The following is a 19,961-nucleotide window of genomic DNA, read 5'->3' as shown; positions in this document are numbered from 1 at the left end:
GCTTCCCATATTAGATTTCTGAACAAATCCAAGTAAGATACAGCAGCGAAGGCAAGAAGAATAAACAACATGCATCAGTGATAGCCTCCAAACTACTTATAATGGTACAGAATACATCATTTTTTTTCTTTTCAAGGCTTGCGAACTACACTCATTTGTGGTACATATTTGATGCAATAAATATTGTGCACAGGTCATTATTCCTTTGCTCAAACATGCACCACAGGGTTGAAAAAACTATTTACATAGACAGCATTATCTCATTGACACATACAATGTCAACCTTGCTGAGAGCAGAAGATGGCTAAACAATACTTGGGGGAGAAAGCAAAAAAACAAACAAACTTAAAAATGCTGGGTTTGTCTCCCCTACCCCACATCCCTTTCTTCCGGCCAGTTACACACTTTCCAAATCAATTTAAGTGAACACATTTTCTTGCCAAAACACTACACCTCCTCCCCTCCGCAATTTAAACTTCAATTCGTATCAACGTTACAACCAAATGGTCTGTTTAAAAAACAAAAAAAACCCCACAACCCTCTATTGAATAACTGTTGATTTTATGAGACTTACAGGCACATTAAGAATTGTCAGGATGAGACACAAAAGATGTATACTGTTGTTAAGCACCTCAGAATCTGGAGCCATCCTGAAACATGGAAGTATTTAAAACTCTTGTGCAAAGTCTTATCGTTTTCCATGCATGGTCTATAAGTGCAGCATGCCTTCATGCACATCGCTTCGGTCTGTACATTACAAGAGACTCAGACAGGAGAACAGCTGCTCCTCATATGCTCCCCCTACCCCCCTGCGCCCACCCACCCTGGAACAGAAAACCCATTTACAAAAATAGTCACATATAATAGTAAACAACCTGTGAATTAAAAAAATGACAACCTCACCAACACGGATTTTTGTAAAAATATGGCAAAAATGTGGCAGTTGGAATGCAAACAGTGGATACAGTTATTGTACTCGAGTGTTTTCATGTTAAACACGCAGAAATCCTAGCTTTGCACCTCTTTGACTGGTTCCTACAGTCTGGGTAGCCATTTTTCTTTCCTCTTCAGCAGTGTCAGCTGGTAATTAAAACAGTAACCCCCTCTCAAGGGTGCCGCCCTGTTTTACAGAGTAGCATTTGGATGACGAGGGGGTCACTGTCTTGTTAGTAGGCACTGACCTTAAGTATATATCTAACATTTGTATATATATTTATAGGTATATTTATATGTGAGTGTGTCTGCATGTGTAAAAACAGTCAGTTTGGCATAAACCTCCTATAGGGAGTCCTTTTGAAATAAGACTTTACTTTCTCAGGCTGTAAACAATTTGTCACAAATGGAACCATTCACTTTGCTCATTTTTTACTGTCCCTGATATCTTTACCTTTATCTTCTTTTTCTGATTTGTCTTTTTCATATTTCTCTTTGTCGGGCTTTGTAACGCTATCATAGGAAGGTGGAGAGGTTGTGGAAGGGGTCATATCGTTTTTTTCGGGAGTAGAATTCTCATTGAGTTTGTCAATTATCATATCTTCTTTGATAAGCGTGTCATCTCCAGCTTTGAGTCGATCTTTAAAAAGGCAGGAAATTTTTTTAACTTTTTGTTTTAAGAGGTAGCGCCTGAAGGCTCGCTGAATAATGACAGCAGATACTTCCTCTTGCTTTCGTTTCAACGTGGTTGTAATTGGTTCATAGGAGGCTTTGGAAGGATTGGCTTGCATAAACCGATCTTCCATCTGAACTCGAAGGGCATCCATTTCATCGCTTTCGCCCAAAACACGTTTTGTGAAAGCAAACAAGATGTCAAGGCAGTGAATTCTGTCACCACTTACCATAGGCAAGTCCATTGCAATAAGCTGAACCTTGTTTGGTTTTGGTATTAAAAGAGGTGGATCCAGTGAAGCAGCAAATTCGGAGAGTTTACTAAACTCTATGAATTGGGTCGCATCTGGATCAAACTTTTCCCAGACCTCATAGAACATTTCGAAGTCATCCTCGCTCAAAGGCTCAGCGCTCTCTTCTGTTGCAACACTGAAGTTCTCCAGAATAACAGCAATATACATGTTTACTACAACTAGAAATGATATGATAATGTAGCTGACAAAGAAGAAAATCCCAACAGAAGGGTTGCCGCAGTCTCCTTTGACTGAGCTTCCTGGATGATCTTTGTTAGGGTCACAGTCTGGCTCCCCACTGTTAAGAATGGGTGCTAGCAAACCATCCCAGCCAGCAGAGGTGGTAATTTGAAAAAGGCAGATCATGCTGTTACCAAAGGTTTCAAAGTTGAACATGTCATCAATCCCAACCTCTCTCTTGACGTAGGCAAAGTTGGACATTCCAAATATAGCATAGATGAACATGACGAGGAAAAGCAAAAGGCCAATGTTAAACAAGGCAGGCAGAGACATCATCAAGGCGAAAAGGAGAGTGCGGATCCCTTTAGCGCCCTTGATAAGCCGCAGGATTCGACCTATCCTGGCGAGTCGGATAACGCGGAACAAGGTGGGGGACACAAAGTATTTCTCAATAATCTCTGCTAGAAACATACCTAAAAAGGGGGAAAATATTAGGAAAGGTTAAAATTACATCTATTGAATGTTAAAAGTTGTACACTCCAGACTCAACCCTTTAAAATATTGACTATTTGTACATGAGCTCTCTCAGCCCCACCTACCTCACAGAGTGTCTGTTGTGGGGAGGGAAAGGGAAAGGAGTTTGTAAGCCACTCTGAGACTACAAGTGAAGGGCGGGGTATAAATCTAATCTCGTCCTCTCCTCCTCCTCTCCACGCTGTAGAAAATTAGATTCCAAGCTTTCTCTTAATGTACTATAAACACCTATAGCAGGTTAAGCCATGAGTGTTTAGCTAGGATACCTCTAGTAAGTGTGAGGATTTTTAAAAACACTGAAGGAGAGTAACATGAAATATTTCTCTCTGTATATGCTGAAGCACTTCTTATGCACACAAACACAAAAACCCTATGGAATGGTGAATACAATGGATAACTTATGTGATCTGTTAATTAACAGTGTTCAGTAATAAAGTCAGGGGTCATTTCCTGCAGGAGCGCACAGGAGCGGAGCTCCAGCAGTAAAGAGCCCAGGGGGCGGGCACATGCAACAAGCCACACCCCCTGCTCCCAGCAGCCCTCAGTCAGAGCAAGAAGCAGCCAGGTAAGTTGCAGAGCTCCCCCCCTGCCCCCCTGGCCCAAAACAGTCCAGTGGCACCTTTAAGACCAAGTTTTATCCAGGTACAAGCTCTCCCTCCTCTGCGAGGGCAGATCTGCACGTCCCCCCCCCACAATAGCTAGCAATCCAAAACAGTCCAGTGGAGCCTGAGCAGTGGGTGTTGCCTTCTGACACACTTCCGGCGATGTCAGGGGGTGTGGCATATGCAAATAAGTTATGCTAATGAGTTATGCTAATGAGCTCCTGCACCTCTTTTTCTACAAAATGACCCCTGATATTATAAAGTCTTCCTAGAAATTAAAGTAAAAAATACTTTTTAATTGTTTAAATTGTTCATGCAATTGAATTGATTTTGTAATTGAATTGATTTTGTCCTTACCTACAATGGATAAAATGACAACCACAAAATCAAAAATGTTCCAGCCAATGGTGAAATAATAATATCGGAGAGAAATCAGTTTCAGGACACATTCTCCAGTGAAAAGGACTATGAAGATCAGGTTAATTCGGTATAAAATGTTTTCCATTGCATCAGTTTGGTCATCTGTTTCCACCATCATGGTGACCATGTTAAGGCAGATGAGAATCATGATGCTGATGTCAAAGGCTTGCTTTGTTACAAAATCAAAAACCATCCCTTGGAATTTGTTCTGTGGATGAAGGAAAGGATGTCTTATTCAGTTAGGTAAAGGTAAAGGTTCCCTTGCTCGAAAGCCAGTCGAATCCGACTCTAGGGTTGCGGTGCTCATCTCCGTTTCAAAGCCAAAGAGCCAGCGCTGTCTGAAGATGTTTCCGTGGTCATGTGGCCGGCATGACTAAACACCAAGGCGCATGGAATGCTGTTACCTTCCCACCGAAGTGGTACCTATTTATCTACTTGCAATTTCTTGCTTTCGAACTGCTAGGTTGGCAGGAGCTAGAACTAGAGATGAGAGCTCACTCCATCATGCGGCACCCGGGTCTCGAACTGCTGAACTACTGACCTTCCACAGCCTGCAGTTCAGCGTCTTAACCACTTGAGCCACCGCAGCTCAAGTAAGCTTATTCAGTTACCTCATGATTTAGTCATATTACAAAAATATAGTTCTTCAGGACATTTGTAAATTCATTCCACAGTAAACTAATTAAGCTGCACTCAAAACGTGGTGTACTATGAAACTCATTCTTCAGAAGAGAAGGAACTGCTGCTAGGTGGCTTTTCTCACACTGCTCTAGTAGGATATAAACTACAAAGACCATAGGAGAGGAGTAGGCAACATAACTACCTCCTTGGCCTCTATCAGACCTTCCAGGAGGTGGGACAACATGGCACTGGAAATAAATGCATTAGTGGATTTTACAGCCATTACCTGAATAGTACTGGAAGGATAACAGATTAAAATTTTATGGTTATAGTGTTCCAAATTAGTAATAGTAGGTATGCTTATGACTTCCAGTACTCAGAAGGAAACAGTTTAAGAAAGTGTCTTTTAAATGTTCCTTCTGATGATAAGTTGCCTTCAATATAATAGCTGGTTCAAGTATGAGGGAATGAAAATCGCCACTTATTTGCAAAGCAACTAACTCTAAAACATAACTTAAAAGAACAAAAAGTAAGTAATCATAGTAAAGTTCCTGAGGCTTACCGCTGGCCTGGGAATAGGTTTCTGTGGTTTCTTGGACCCTAGTTTTTTCATTGCATTGTAGTATTTCTTCTGTTCTTCTGTCATAAAGATGTCTTGACCTCCAAAGTAAAGTGACCAAACCAAAACTGGTTACAACCAGGTACCTCTTTTTTAAAACAAATATATTCATAATTATTCTCATAGAATGGGCAGTATTTTCCCATTAGGCCTATAGTCTGTACCTCAGCACTGGATAAATAGGGGAGGATGAATTTTTAGTAAGGGATAGGATATTGCCTTTGTTTTCAGAAGTGTATGTATATAATTTTCTTTTACTAGATTCCCCCCCCCTTTAATAGTGTGGGAATTCAGAAATGCTACCAGGGAGCAATGTCCACATTTTGGCTCTAATCCTTTGACTTGATGAAACAGGCCAGTGTGCCCATTCCTTTGTATGCATGAATCTGCTTTTTCTATGGAAATTAATAAGACAGCACCAGAAAAGAAAAGCAGAAAACATGTGATATCCAAGAACAGTTGGACAGTGACTTTGCCAGCCAGATATTAGAAAAAATAGGCTCTTGAAAAATCTTTTAATTTTTTTCAACAAAGGAATTCATCAGTTTTAAATCCTTAAGGGAAACATAACAGCAGCTGAATCGTCATCATTACAACCCTTGACAATGTGTTGAAAACAGAGTGATAAAATTAACTTATCTTCTTTTTTTGCTGATTAAAATTATCTATGATGACACCAATAAATAAGTTCAAGGTGAAGAAAGAGCCAAAGATGATAAAGATGACAAAGTAAAGATACATATACAGGTTATCCTCATATTTAGGTTGCTCTTCTACCTACGAAGTAAACACAAATGTTAAACCAAATAAACATGATCAATTAATATAAAATTGGAATATTTTTGTTCTTATGTATCTCAAGACCAGTGCTTAATACCAGTTTAATTAATGGAACCATCCTTGGGTAAAATGATCTGAAGTTTCTATAGAGCTCTAAAGTCTCCCAAAATGCTATGCAGCCACAAGCAGTATTAAGGATGTACACCTAGAAAAAAAGATTTTTTCAGTTTTAGATTTATTTAGGGGTATTCTGGTCTCCCAATACTGTTTTGGTAATCAGATTTTTTCTGGGAATCTGAAATTATTTGGGTTCATTATTCCCTATTGAGGACCTTTTTCTGGAAGGTGGGGGCCTGGAGTGGCTTGTTTTTCAACCAAATGACACCAAAATTGTGGGGTCCTAGTACTGCCTGTTTGCTAAAGACCCCCCAAGTTTCAAGCAAATTGGTCCAAATGGTCCAATTCGTTAGGCCCCTGAACAAGGTGCCACAGCCATCCTACTTGTCTCCATTGTTTTTTATGGGGGGGAAAAGACTCCAGACTTTCTTCAGGGCAAAGTCAACAGCCAAACACACAAGAGCAAGCAAGCACTGGCCAAAAGCCTTCCAATAATAACAGAACCAACAAGCCTAAAAGACACAAAGTCAAACCAGAGAATTCCAGCAGACCCACACACCAATGTGGCAAGCCCAACACAAACAATATCAGACAAGAGAATCCCAGCAGAACCAACTGAAGCAAGCCCAACAGCACCACTATCAAACCAGAGAATCCAAGTCAAAACACCCTGGCATGCCAGTAGCAAGGCGGCCAGTCAGACCTCACAAGATAATAACACAGACACACAAACACACTAATATCACTGCCCCAAAAAAGGTCCCAGAATGCAAGAGGGAGGGGGTTTGGGGCACTCAAGTTCCCTCTCTGTAGTCTGCAGTAGTAGAAAGAAACAGCAGGGTAGTTATACAATTTGATTGGTGCTATACAGTGTTCCCTCTAAGCTGAGTTGGTGTGAGCTAGCTCACAATTTTTTAGCCTCTGGCTCACACTTTTTTGTCTCAGCTCAGGAAGGACGGCTCCAGAGCAAACTGATTTATGCAGTAGGCAAATCGCTTGCTCACAACTTTAATGCCCGTAGCTCACAAGGTAGAATTTTTGCTCATAAGACTCTACATTTTAGAGGGAGCATTGGTGCTATATAAAATCCACATTCCAACTGTGATCTAAAAAATCCCTGAACTGAACACCAGCACCTTTTGGCACAATTCTGTGCACTAAATAAATAAATGCATTGTCAAATATGTTGTTCCTACCACTCTCAAAAATGTAAAAACCCCCACAAATTTCATTGGAACAAGAAGAGATGTTAGTAAAGCAGATGCAAGTATGCCAATTACAACAAGCAGAATCCACAGAAGCACCTAAAATGAAGCTCACGCATGCTGTATTGCTATTGTGTTTCTTTACAGGGGTGGGAGGGGACAGGAGCCCCAGTGACAGGCAGCTGCAGCTCTGTCTCTAGGCTCCTCAGAGCTGCTTCTCCTCCCCACCTCTACTGGAGGCAGCCTGCCCCACTTGGCCTGCAAATTCCTCCCCTATTGAGAGAGCTTATCTCTGAGGCAAATGATCTGGCCAGCCCTCTCGGTGAGGCTGCCCTTGATGCTTGGGTTCAGGGCCGGCCCGCCATAGACAAAATTTAGGCTCTGGCCTGCCTCCGCCCCTCCCCTCCCCCACCTCCCCTCTCCTTGTGCCCTGCTCAGCTAGGGGGGGAGAGGCTCTTGGAGGAAGAAGTAACATGCTGCCGCCGGCGCCCCTCCTTTCCTCGAGAAACACAGGCTTTTTCACCGTCTTCTGCAAGGAGCCTGGGCCATGCACTCATAGGTGCGGGACCCTGAAATTCCACTTCGAAATGCAGAGCACATCCCCAGCACAGCTAGGCAAACCTTTCCCATCTGCATCTCTTTGGGTAGCTAGATCTGGCAGGCGGTGGGTGCGACTCCCTCGCTGTGCAGCAGCCACTGCCTTCTGGCCGGCTAGCTGATGGGCTGGCGATGCCGAAGTGGGGAGTCCTCCGGATTAGAAGCCCGAGTGCTGCCAGCCGCTTCCTTGCTCTTTGTTCTGCCTTCAGAGGACAACAAAGCAGACTGTCCTCCGGACAAGTCTGGGCAAGCGGTGGGATCATCTCGAGTGCCTCTGAAGCTTGAACGCCAAGATTTCGCACAGTCTCCATTTCCATTCCAGGGGCTCCGCACAGCCTGGCTAGGCACATGGGGGGCGCACCAGGAGGTAGCCTTGCCTGGGGGGGCCCCACAACGTAGCCTTGCCTAGTGTGCAAACAAACCTGGGGCTGGCCCTGCTTGGTCACCAACCTTCTTCTGTGTTAGATCGCTGCTAACAAAGACTCGAGAGTGATTTCAGCAAAGTGATTCAGCTTTAATGAAGTAACGAACAAGCACTCAAATGCATTCATAACCAGAACAGTTTAACATTGGGAGCTAGGCTCCTTTTAAACATTCCCGGGCTAACATAGCCACGCCTATTTACAGATAACAACCAATAAGATTGTGTAGTTAAAAACCAATGAGAGTCTTTCCCTCTCTGTAGACTGTACAGTTTCTGATTGATCGCTGTTAGAGGGCAACCAATGGCAATGCAGTTCAGTGGAGCCTTCATCCGGCTGAAGCTTTGCATGGGGAGTGAATGAGGCGATTCATGTGTAAGCGATTTCCAATACATTACATTCTGGGTGAGAGGTTCCAAGCAGGACTTGATGTCCTCTTGCAGCCTCTGCACCAGCACACACACTGCTGGAACAATGTCTGCACCCCCTGCACCTGGGTCCAGAAAGACAGTCATCTTCCCTCAGCTAGTTGGATTAAGCTTGCCATGTCAGATGAGAGTACTTGGGTGAACTCCTTAAAAGTCTTAAGGACCTCGACCAGTAGGGAGAGAGTCAGCCACTCTTTGCTGCTGAATGCTCTCTCCCCCTGCACGGTGCCACCTTCCAAGGTCAAATTGGTTAGGGCATTCTTCTGCTCTAATAAAGTCTCATAAAATGTTCAAGTTACAAATACACACAAAAAGACAGTATATGACCTAATGTGTTTTGGCTCACAAGAGCCTTCTTCAGAGGTCAAACAGTGCAAAATACAAGCAACAGAGTCCCTGCAACACATGTAAGGCAATTAACAATAAATAAAATAGGACCAAAATTGGAATGTCCCAATATGGAATTGAATGACACACCAAAAAGTTTCTATTTGGCGCCACAAGAATATATCTGGCCTTGTGTCAGAAGTACTTGTATATACTTGAACCAATATGTACCTTCCAGTTTAGGTCCTAAGAGTGTAAGTAAAATTGCCTTGTCAGGGACAATGTGCCATCAGTATGTAACATTCAAATCAAGATGTAATATATCAAGCAGTGTTCCCTCCAAGCTGAGTCAGTGTGAGCTAGCTCACAGTTTTTTAGCCTCCGGCTCACACATTTTTGCCTTGGCTCAGGAAGGATGGGGCTCCAGAGCAGACTAATCTATGCAGCAGCCAAATCGCTCGCTCACAACTTTAATGCCGGTAGCTCACAAAGTAGAATTTTTGCTCACAAGACTACACAGAGGGAGCATTGATATCAAGTATGCTGAATCCAGTCCAGAAAAATACACTCCAAAGAATCCAATCCAGGACAAGGTATCTGGTTTAATTTCAGCTCATTTCAAGTCATAAACTTTTCCTCAGCCAGAATCCAATAGTGGACTGATATCCAAAGTCGGGAAACAAAATCCTGCTATAGAAAACTGACCATGTACAAGGTAGAGATTCACAAATATTCTAAAGCATATTATGAGTACAAACAGCAATCCAAATTCTCCCCGGGACACTAAGTTCATCTTCTGAGTTGAAACTCAGAAGATGAGATGAAGCATGTGTATAACCAACAAAGGAAAATATGATTTGTGTTACTCCTATATAACCACTTGCATCATTGTGTGGATCAGGCCTCAGTGACGGTTGTCCTGTTTACCTTTGGGCTTATGTGGAAATTGTTATATTTCCTGGAGACACACCTAAGACCAATTGGCAAAGCCTCTCCTTATTGCATTCATTTATTAATACTGGATGTATTAGCTAGCTAAGATTTTAGGGGGTTTTAATTTAAGTTTCAATCTGAGAGTAATTTAGTGTTTGTACTTTCCCACTTTAGAAACCTTCCATTTGGTATTAGAGTAAGATAAGTTTCCAGACATAAAAACGGAATTATTACTCAGAGCTGCTTAGTGATAATAGTGGAATCTGCTCAGAAGGTCTTTGAGACTTTTGCATAGCTAAAGATCACAGAAGAGATAGTAATAGTGGAGAACAGCCAATTAGAGTGTATGTGAGCTATCGAATAAGGTAGGGACAGAGAAAACAGTTCAGCTACTCAGGGCAAACTAAGAGCTAATTCAAACATGTAGAAATCATACATGGTACGGCCCCTTCTTGCCCTGTACCACTTCAGCCAGCAAGCAGCTTCACATTTTACATCAGAACTAAGTGGCCTAGCAATAGAATAAAGAAGGACTGTTGTTCAGTGGTAGAGCATTTGTGCCCTGACCTGGACAGCCCAGGCAAGCCCGATCTCGTCAGATCTCGGAAGCTAAGCAGGGTCAACTCTGGCAAGTACTTGGATGGGAGGCCTCCTTGGAATACCAGAGGTAGGAGGTGGGAACAGATTTTATTCAGCCAGCACTCTGAATATCCTCCAGGCTGCCAGTAGGGGTCAGTCACCAGAGGTCGCCATGACTTCCAGGTGCACTCACACGGACATATAAAAAATACAAAATAAAAAACCCCAAAACAAAACAAAAAAAAAAGAGTAGAGGGAGGTCCCAGGTTCAATCTCCAGCATCTCCAATTAGAAAGTACATGGTCTGCTTCTTGTCAGTCTACATAGTACTGGGCTGGATGGTCCAATGGTCTGCCTTGATATAAAGTACATTTATATGCTCAGAATAAGAACATGCAAAAACCAGTTCTGAGAAATGACAGCCAAAATAATAGTTGTGTGAAGTTTGAGAGCAAAGAAATCAATGTGCTACAGCGACATACTTACATTTCGTGAGTCCACAGCTGCATACATGATATCCATCCAGCCTTTAAAAGTGGCCTGCAAGTAGAAGATATACTTAATGCCTGCTCTTCATAAGCAAGATAGCAACCATTCTCAAAGAAAGCATTCATACTGTGTATGTATATGTGTGTGTGTGCATATATATGCACTGTAGGATTTTAAAAGAAAGAAACCCTTTGCTGTTTGATCTCAGATAAGAGAAACCGAATAAGTTTAAATGTTCTTTCCCTTAATACTAAAATACACAGCAAGGCAATTATTTAAAAATACCTTCACTGAATAATGGAATTTATGAACTACTGAATGCTTAGAACACCAAATTACTATGAAAAAATAAGGTGATTTCCAGTAGACTGATGAGGGTAGGGAACAGAAAAGCAAAATCCTTTTAAACATGCATTTAAATAAAGTGTTTTTGATTTAATACATAGGTGCCTCCTCGTAAAGCCATTTGTTCCACATCAAGCATCCTGTGTCTAGAATACCACTGTAATATAAACTTCCAGCCCATAGTGCGCATAATTTGAAATACTTAACTAATCACGAAAGATATAATGCAGATTTCATAACTATTTTTATGATATGCACACCATATAATACCATTTTCCAACATACATTAACAAATAAGCAAATGTTAATTTTGCAAATGCTAATTTTGGCTTCATAGGTAAGATTGGGTTTTATGTGTGCAAATGGATGTATTTTAGATCAGAGTTCAATCATTCATGGAGGAAATTCACAGATATCCCAGCTGTATGCTTTAAATTTACAACTGTAAGCTGCTTTGAGCCACAGGGAAAACCAGGGTATGAGTATTTTAGTAAATAAATAAGTCAATACATAAGATATTGTAGTTTTGAAACAAGTTTATTGTGGGAAGACTGTTCTTTATCTTTACATTTTTCAAGTGAAAGACACTACTGCTGAAAGCAAGCAAGCAGTATAGTAATTTTGCGCTATAACTTTAAGAAATATGGATAGAATGGCTACTTACTACTTGAAGCAACGAAAGATAACCAAGACCCACGTTATCAAAGTTGACTTTTACATTTTTCCATCGAGCTGTTTCATTTCTTTCTATGAGTTCTTCACATTGAGTCTGATTGTCAACTCGGCTGATATCAAATATTTCGCCAGTGGATGTATTAACACAGTGGTAGAACTTGCCGGCAAACAGATTTACTCCCATAATGCTGAAGATGAGCCAGAATATAAGACACACAAGAAGTACATTCATGATAGATGGTATAGCTCCCAAGAGAGCGTTCACCACAACCTACCAGGTAAAAGAAACCACAGAGGAAAAGTGTGAACTTCATGCAAATACAAAACTGAGGTATTTTATCATCCAGAAGAAATTAAAAAAACTTCTAGAGGCTTATAAATATAGCAGTCTGAAGTGATGCTCTGTACAGGTCTGGACACAATGGAAAGATAAGCAAGATAAAACGCTAAAGGGAAAAGAATATATAAAACTAAGAAATAGAAATCTGGTTGGATATTGCCAACCACATGAATCCTCTAAGAAACAAAAGAAGATATGGGTAATTATAAAATAATGCAGCTAAGCATATGTTTTAAAGATAACCGGTGACAGTTCTTAACCTGATCAAATCAAGAAAGCAAAATAAAAACATTAGGTTGGATCCTACAAACTATAAGCCCAAAGTACTTGTAGATGTAGGACTTCCCACACCTCACTTTCACAGCAGCCAAAAGGCATTACGAGGGACTACTGGGGTCCCCCAGTATACTGGGGTCCCCCAGTATACCCCCCACAAGGATCCCCCTCCTTGTGGATGAAAAAAATAATGGCATGGGGGGTATAGTGAGGAAGGAAACTGGGCAAAATCGTTCCTCCTCAGCCAGCAGTGTTTCTGTTATGTATGACACAACAGTTTCCACTGTAGCAAGACGCTCCACTGGTTGAAGAGTAACAGAAATTTTATCCAGTTCTCCCGCCTCACTACAGCTTCCCCCCCCCCAGGCTTTTTGTCTATGGAGTCCATTAACCCCTGACAGTCTTTTCAGGGATTGTGAAGCTAGGGAAGCGGAAAGTGGAGAAAGACATATTTCTGTGAGTGTCTGTGGGTTCCATTCTAGTAATAATTATTTCTTAGATGATTTTAATGTAAGCAGCCCAAACAACTCAGAATACACTGGCTGCTATCTTCTCTGTAAGTAACAGTTAACAGCTGGTGCCCTTGACAGGGTAATGCAACAGATTCATATTAAAATGCCTAATAGGTTGAGTATTTTATTTTAAAGTAAGCCTGTGCAACTTGTGACCCGCCACTCCAAATACAACCTGTGAACTCTGCATTGTGGTCTGCCAGGTTTTTGATACCCTCCCATTCCTTGTTTTTGAAGTTCCAGGCAGAATGTTTACTGAGGCTACGCTGGGCCATCAGTTTTCACCTGTAGGCTGTACTCAACCTGCAAAGTCATAAATTGCACAGGCCTGCTTTAAAACACAGAAAAATAAAACAAAAGTCCAGTGGCACCTTAAAGACTAACAAGATTTGTTTCAGTATGAGTTTCCGTGCCACAACTCACTTCCTCAGATATAAAACACAGACAGAGCTTTAGTTCAAAAATATGTTGTAGAATAGAAACTTGATTCCCTACGTGGCTGGCCTTTATTAGAATGGGAATGGAATAGTAAAGTGCTTTTTAAGTATCCCAGGATTAATTGCAATAAGAAGAAATGACGGTGCCCAACCCAGCATGCTGTAATGTGCCTATGGAAACCCTGTATGTGTATGTGCCCATGCATGTAAGCCTGCCCAGTGCACTGGAGTAAACAGGATGGAACTTCCATCCAGTGGGGAACTTAGCATTTGTATCTTTTTCAGTATTCAAAAGCACTCTTCTCAAGCAACACATCAATCTCTTGTTGCAGATTCAGGGGGATGAGGGATGAGGTTGAGAGATCTGCTAGAGAATCAGCCTTCAGTGACGTTTTCTAGAGCTGTGGTACTTCACGCCAAAAACTATGTTCCTGGGAATTGTGTAATATTATTATCTGAGTAAGCATGCAACAGGGAGGATTATATTATAGCACTGTTTCTCTAGTAGGGTTTTTTTTTGGTCTCATTTTTAAAAATGAGGTTACCCAACCTTAATTGTAGCAATGTGGTATGTTTAAAATAATACATGAATGGACAGCTAATGAAAGCATTAGTAGTTAGTACAGATAGCTGACTTCAAGGCATGAGCATTGCTAAACCCTGGGGGATGCCTGTCTTTCTCTTCTAGTTACATGAACAGTCATGTCTTGCTCCTTCCATAATTGCTGAGTTTCTACAGCTGACCTACATTTCCCCTTTCCAGAGTCCTGTGGCGATACCACTCGTTTACAGTATGAATCCTTTGACAAAGCTCAAAATATAAGAGTGTCAGAGACATGTTATTATCATCTGCCAGTTTGAAATGTGGATTACAAGGGCCCCAGGAATAGTTGTTTCTTGAGGAGGCAAAAGGCATGGCAATTTTGACTGTAGCCATGTTTATGTAAAGTAGAATATTGCATACATATGGAATGTTGCCTTTGATGTATTATTAAATAGAAGAATGAATTTTGGGGGTGGGGGGAGAGATGTTAAAGAAGAAGCACAATTCAAGCAACGTCGTTAAATGGGTAAAGAGTACAGAGTAGTAAGAATATGAACATTTAGCTTGGATATGAGAAAGCTGAAGGAGGTATCTCACTCAAGAAATTCTGTTGCAGCTGTCTGGATTTCACCATCCTGGATTATCTGGAGTCATCCATACAAGACTGCCTACCTTTGTGCTCACCATGAATCCAGGTGTGTGTGTGTGTGAGAGCGAGAGCGAGCGAGCAAGGAGCACGGCTTTTTAAAGGCACTGTGGCTTGAAGCAAGGGCTGCTGACAACCCAGAGCCCTTAGGGCAGAGGTGTCGAACTCATTTGTTACGAAGGCCAGATCTGACATAAATGTCACTTTGTCTGGCCGGGCCATGCATGCCATAAAATGTACCATGAGGTACCGGATATATAAACTTTATAATTATGATTTCAGATGTTGAATGGCAATAGAAGACGAATGACAACAGCAGGCTGAGATATGCAGAGGGGTGGTAGAGCCAGTATTTATAAGCTGCCAGAGGTGAGGAATCTCCTTAAGAACAGTTTTGCAGGGGGCCTGAAAAGTACGCAGACGGACGAGTGATTTCAGCTTAGCGTACTTTATTAGATCAAGAACAAGACAACTCAAGCCGGCTCGCAGGCCGGCTTATATCCCCCGTGAATCCACCACCCAAAACACACACCCCACTTCCCAATAGGTCCAAAACTAGTGGCTGAGAGTCCCACAGGCTCTCAGCCCGGAGCCTAGCCCTCTGATTGGTGCAGGCTAGGATCCGTATCGTCCATTGTCTGTCGGAGCAAAGCTCGACGCTAGTGCTTGACCGTGTGGTGCCCAAGCTGACCATGCGGTCTGGTCCTGATACACCACAGGGCCAAAACTAAGGTTGCCAGCCTCCAGGCGATGGCTGGAGATCTCCTGGGATTATAACTGATCTCCATGTGACAGAGATCAGTTCACTCATAGAAGTACCAAAAAATTAACAGGTTTTAAAATTTGACATACACATTATTACCCAAGGGCCCAAATGTGCATATATTTTTGACCAAAGAAGCATCCTCCCTATAAATGTAAAGGCTTTTCAGCATTTTGCTTCTTTAAACTGTTACAAAATACTTTAGAGCAAGAAAAAGCTTTTTGAAACTTGGGGCTACTTGATAATACAGTGCAATACTAGTATGAGTGTGTTGTTTCTCGAGTCAGTCTAAATCTCACGTTTATTTTTATTTTTTTAAAATGGAGAGGTGAAGTCCATAATTTTCACAGTTGTGTGACTTGGCCTAGGGTCAAGATAGGAATTGTCCTCTCACAGTTGTCAGGAGTCTGGCAACATACACCAGCAATTTCATTTTGGAGTGTAGTATATCATATGAATGTTGCTTTGCACTTCACAATTCACCTAGTTGGGGAGAAAAGGTCTTCAGGAAACAAGAGTGCAAAGAGGTGGGAGGGGGCATCCAGCACCAGTGCGTGTATTTTCACATGATACTCCCCTCCCCCAAATTTCATGTTAATGGGGCAAAAGACTTGACTAAACACACATGACTGCTTTTGGATCTCTGGACCAGAATTGATGCACCAAAGATACAGATCTCCATTGGTTAAAGGGAATTTAGATTGGGGCCATGTGTGGAGGAGGAAGGGGATTGACCCTTTAAACTTTAACTAATAATTTATTAGTAATATTAATGTCAGCCCCTTTTAATGTTGGAATGTTTTATATGGTTTTACGATTATTTAAATTGTCTACTTCTGTGTTTTTACATTTTGTTGTCAGCTGCCCTGAGCCACCCTTGGCTGGGAGGGCGGGATATAAATCTGATAATAAATAAATAAATAAAATAGGCTCTGGAGTCAGAAGCCTATGTGTTGAGGGCAGATACTATTGGGACTGTCTTGCCTGACGGATACCGAGGTACAAGATGTGATCAAGCACTTCATACGGGTGTGCAGATTCTTAGAAAGGAATAGACATTGGTTTAAAGTTAAGTATTTATTAAGAAATAGAATAATGGCAAAGGGAATTAGCAAACTGAACAGTTTGCCAGTGGTTAAAGAGTTTTTGTGTGTGTGTGGCATTCCCTCAGTGATCCTTCCTTCCTGACTTATTTTTAATTTGCCGTATTTTGTTTTATATACACGTGTACAGGTAAGCACTCTTGCTCAGGGTAAAAGAGGAGAGCGCAAAGTGGGCTTGAAGCTCAACATCAAAAAAAACGAAGATCATGGCATCCAGCCCCATCACTCCTTGGCAAATAGAAGGGGAAGTCGTGGAAGTGGTGACAGACTTCACGTTCCTGGGATCCCAGATCACCGCAGACTGTGACAGCAGCCATGAAATTAAAAGACGCCTGCTCCTTGGGAGGAAAGCGATGGCGAACCTAAACAGCATGATAAAAAGTAGAGACATCACCCTGCCAACAAAAGTCCGCATGGTCAAAGCAATGGTATTCCCAGTAGTCATGTATGGCTGTGAGAGTTGGACTATAAGGAAGGCCGAGCGCCGAAGAATAGATTCTTTTGAACTATGGTGCTGGAGGAGACTCTTGAGAGTCCCTTGGACTGCAAGAAGAACAAATCAGTCAATCCTCAAAGAAATCAACCCTGACTGTTCCCTGGAAGGCCAGATAATGAAACTGAAGCTCAAATACTTTGGCCACCAAATGAGAAGGGAGCACTCACTGGAGAAGACCCTGATGCTGGGAAAGATTGAAGGTCAAAGAAGACGGGGACGGCAAAGGATGAGATGGTTGGACAGTGTAATAGATGCAACGAGCATGAAGTTGAGCAAACTTCAGAGGACAGCGGAGGACAGGAGGGCCTGGCGGGATCTTGTTCATGGGGTCGCGAAGAGTCGGACTCGACTGTGCGACTGAACAACAACAACAGGTAAGCAGCCTGTACGTCTTCATGATCTCTGTACATCACACTGATGGAATCAGAGTAGCATGATGACCTACCAGGCAGAGGGAATAAGTGTCACTCGTTGGACCAAGGTATTCAGCACTGCCTGACCAAATGCCACATCCCCCCTAGATTGGAACATCCAAGGCATAATGACATACGAAGATTGAGGGTTGTAACCCGGTTGCTGTTCTGCAGACATCTGGAATGGGGGTGCCATGAACAAAGGCTGTGGAGCTCAACATGGCTCTGGACAAGTGCTTCATGTACATTATTTCTGGTTTCATTACAACACACCCAAATGTGAGCCAGTGTTATTATCCACATGATTCAGATTGTGAACAGAGGCTTAGAGAATGACTGCATTCACATTACCACATCTGGTCAAAGAATGATCTTCAGAAGTCCTTGGTATGTGTGATTCCCCCTTCTGTTCCTTGTGTGCTTGGTTTAATTTAATTTAATTAGTGTAACAAATTGTGGTTTGTTTGTTTGTTTTGCCAACAAACTAGGATTCTGAAAGAGGGCTAAAAAGTAGTTTAGAATCCTGGTTTGCAAGTGACCAGGGTTTGCTTGTGATGAGCGAATGCAGCCATAAATGACTTGTTACCAAAACCCACTCATGAAATTCTTGGATGAGATGCAATTTGAAATGGGGACTTTACAACTCACATTCTTAATATATCAGCGTATGACTGGTTTTGTTTCATGTGTGCATTGTTTCAGGCTCTTAAACTTTTTTCTTACCCTCATTCCTTCAAATCTTGATAAGGCTCTTAGAGGTCTCAAAGCTCTTAAAGTCCTAAGTGACTTAATTGCACCAAGTTCTGAGTAGCCCAAGGCATTCGCTGTTAAGCTAACTAAAGAAACCTATACAAATAAAGGAAAGAAATTAATTTGTTGTATGCATACTTTTAAAAGATACATCACACTTTTGTGCTCAAGAAAGACTTTTTGTAACTTCAGACAAATCTTTCAAGTCAGTTACAGTTGACAAAATGTCTATTAAAGGGCATGTCCTGGAAATACCAGGTTACGGTAATGGAAAATATATTATTTTTGTAAAAGAGGAGTTGAAGATTACTATTATTTATTATTATTATATTTAAATTTATATCCCACACCTCCCTGCCATAGCGGGCTCAGGGTGGCTAACAGCATGTTTATAAATACATTAAAATTCCAGTATATATAATAAAATAATATTAAGATTACAATATAAAACACATAACCACCGTACAAGATGGTGTCATTCTATCATCATTTGAGTGGCCGCCTCCAGTTGCTTAACCACTACACCAGACTGGCTCTCTATCTTGACTGACATCTATCTTGAGCAGTCGATAGTTGTTGTAAATCACCCAATAGACAAAAGGAGTAAAAAAAAAATGGCAACAGCTAGAGTTCTTTTTGGATCCCTATCCAAAAGTAAAAGCCAGTTTGGTGTAGTAGTTAAGTGCGTGGACTCTAATCTGGGTCGATTCCCCACTCCTGCACCTGTACCCGCTGGATGACCTTGGGCAAGTCAGTTCTGTCAGAGGTGTTCTTGAAAAGAGCAGTTTCTGTCAGAGCTCTCAACCCCACCCACCCCACAGGGTGTCTGCCGTGGGGAGGGGAAGGGAAAGGAGTTTGCAAGCCACTCTGAGACTACGAGTGAAGAGCGGGGTATAAATCCAATCTCTTCTTCTCTAAAAAGGTAACTAACTCATAGAAATATACATCCAAATGAACTTGAAAACATAGTAACATATAATGTCTCCTGCCGTAAGGTTTTCAAGGCAAGAGATGTTTAGAGGTGGTTTGCCATTGACTGCCTCCATGTCACTTCCTGGGTATTCCTTGGAGGTCTCCCATCCAAATATTAAACAGGGTCAAACCTACTTAGTTTCTGAGATCTGATGATATCAGGCTAACCAGGTTAGGGCCTTCAGCAGGTGCCAACATATAAATTGATTTTAATTACCTAAATTAGGTTGTTATCTGTGTGACTTGTAACCCGCCCTGAGCCTGCTTGTGGGGAGGACAGGATAAAAACTGAACTAAATAAATAAATGAGCAAAATGAACTGCCCATCCTCATGCATTCTCCATTATGGCCCTCACGTTATGGAATGGCCTGCTGAAGAAATAAAGCAGGTTCCTACACTCTCAGCTGCAAAACTGAATTATTCAAGACAGCTTTCCTACACAAATATCCCTAGTAGAAACTAAGCCCAGCTAGAAAGTTCGAGCAAAATATCTGAAATGCACAGCATCACATTTACAGCCTCAATCCTTTGTGAACATGTCCATGTGCTACCATGTTTTTGGGATGTACCACCAATCATAGCCAGACCCACCCACATATATATATATATTTTTGCTGCTACTGGGAGCAACATCACATTCAGAAGAGATTGATGAATTCCTCAAATGAAACTGGAAACCAAGGAACATGTGGTATCCTCATATTTATAGCATTATGCTTGTGCCCATGTGCTGAATGCAAATGCCAAACCTCCAAATCCTCTCTGATCAATGACAGTCAAGTCAAGTAGGTGTGGACACAGGCACCTCATCCTAAGGAACAACAATACCCCTCCCTGCCTTGAGCCCTACTGCAAGAGAAAATTGTCTAGTTCACTATCAGTTTAAGCAATTATCCTATGCCCATGAATAGAACTTAGGTAATAAGGTATCTACAAC

The 19,961-nt window shown here is 41.7% G+C and overlaps 1 protein-coding gene across 9 annotated transcripts in view; it reads right to left on the bottom strand.

The window, feature by feature from the left end:
* Positions 1–1,358: 1,358 nt before the first annotated feature.
* The window catches only part of LOC107114616 (sodium channel protein type 2 subunit alpha), an 89,314-nt gene continuing 70,711 nt past the window's right edge, over positions 1,359–19,961 (bottom strand). For 6 of the 9 annotated variants that reach the window (XM_015416160.1, XM_015416157.1, XM_015416156.1 and 3 more), the window contains 7 exons: positions 18,025–18,147; positions 11,761–12,042; positions 10,749–10,802; positions 5,514–5,651; positions 4,818–4,922; positions 3,572–3,842; positions 1,359–2,551 (listed from right to left, as the gene is read on the bottom strand). In XM_015416160.1, coding sequence (XP_015271646.1) covers positions 1,359–2,551; positions 3,572–3,842; positions 4,818–4,922; positions 5,514–5,651; positions 10,749–10,802; positions 11,761–12,042; positions 18,025–18,147 — 2,166 coding nt within the window. Of the gene's footprint in view, positions 2,552–3,571; positions 3,843–4,817; positions 4,923–5,513; positions 5,652–10,744; positions 10,803–11,760; positions 12,043–18,024; positions 18,148–19,961 lie in introns of all 9 variants that reach the window. The other 3 variants (XM_015416165.1, XM_015416161.1, XM_015416164.1) reach the window with 1 other exon arrangement.

This window comes from Gekko japonicus, unplaced genomic scaffold (genome assembly GCF_001447785.1).
Source record: "Gekko japonicus isolate JY-2015 unplaced genomic scaffold, Gekko_japonicus_V1.1 scaffold445, whole genome shotgun sequence".
NCBI classification, from domain to species: domain Eukaryota; kingdom Metazoa; phylum Chordata; class Lepidosauria; order Squamata; family Gekkonidae; genus Gekko; species Gekko japonicus.
This window is presented reverse-complemented; position numbering and strand designations above follow the sequence as displayed.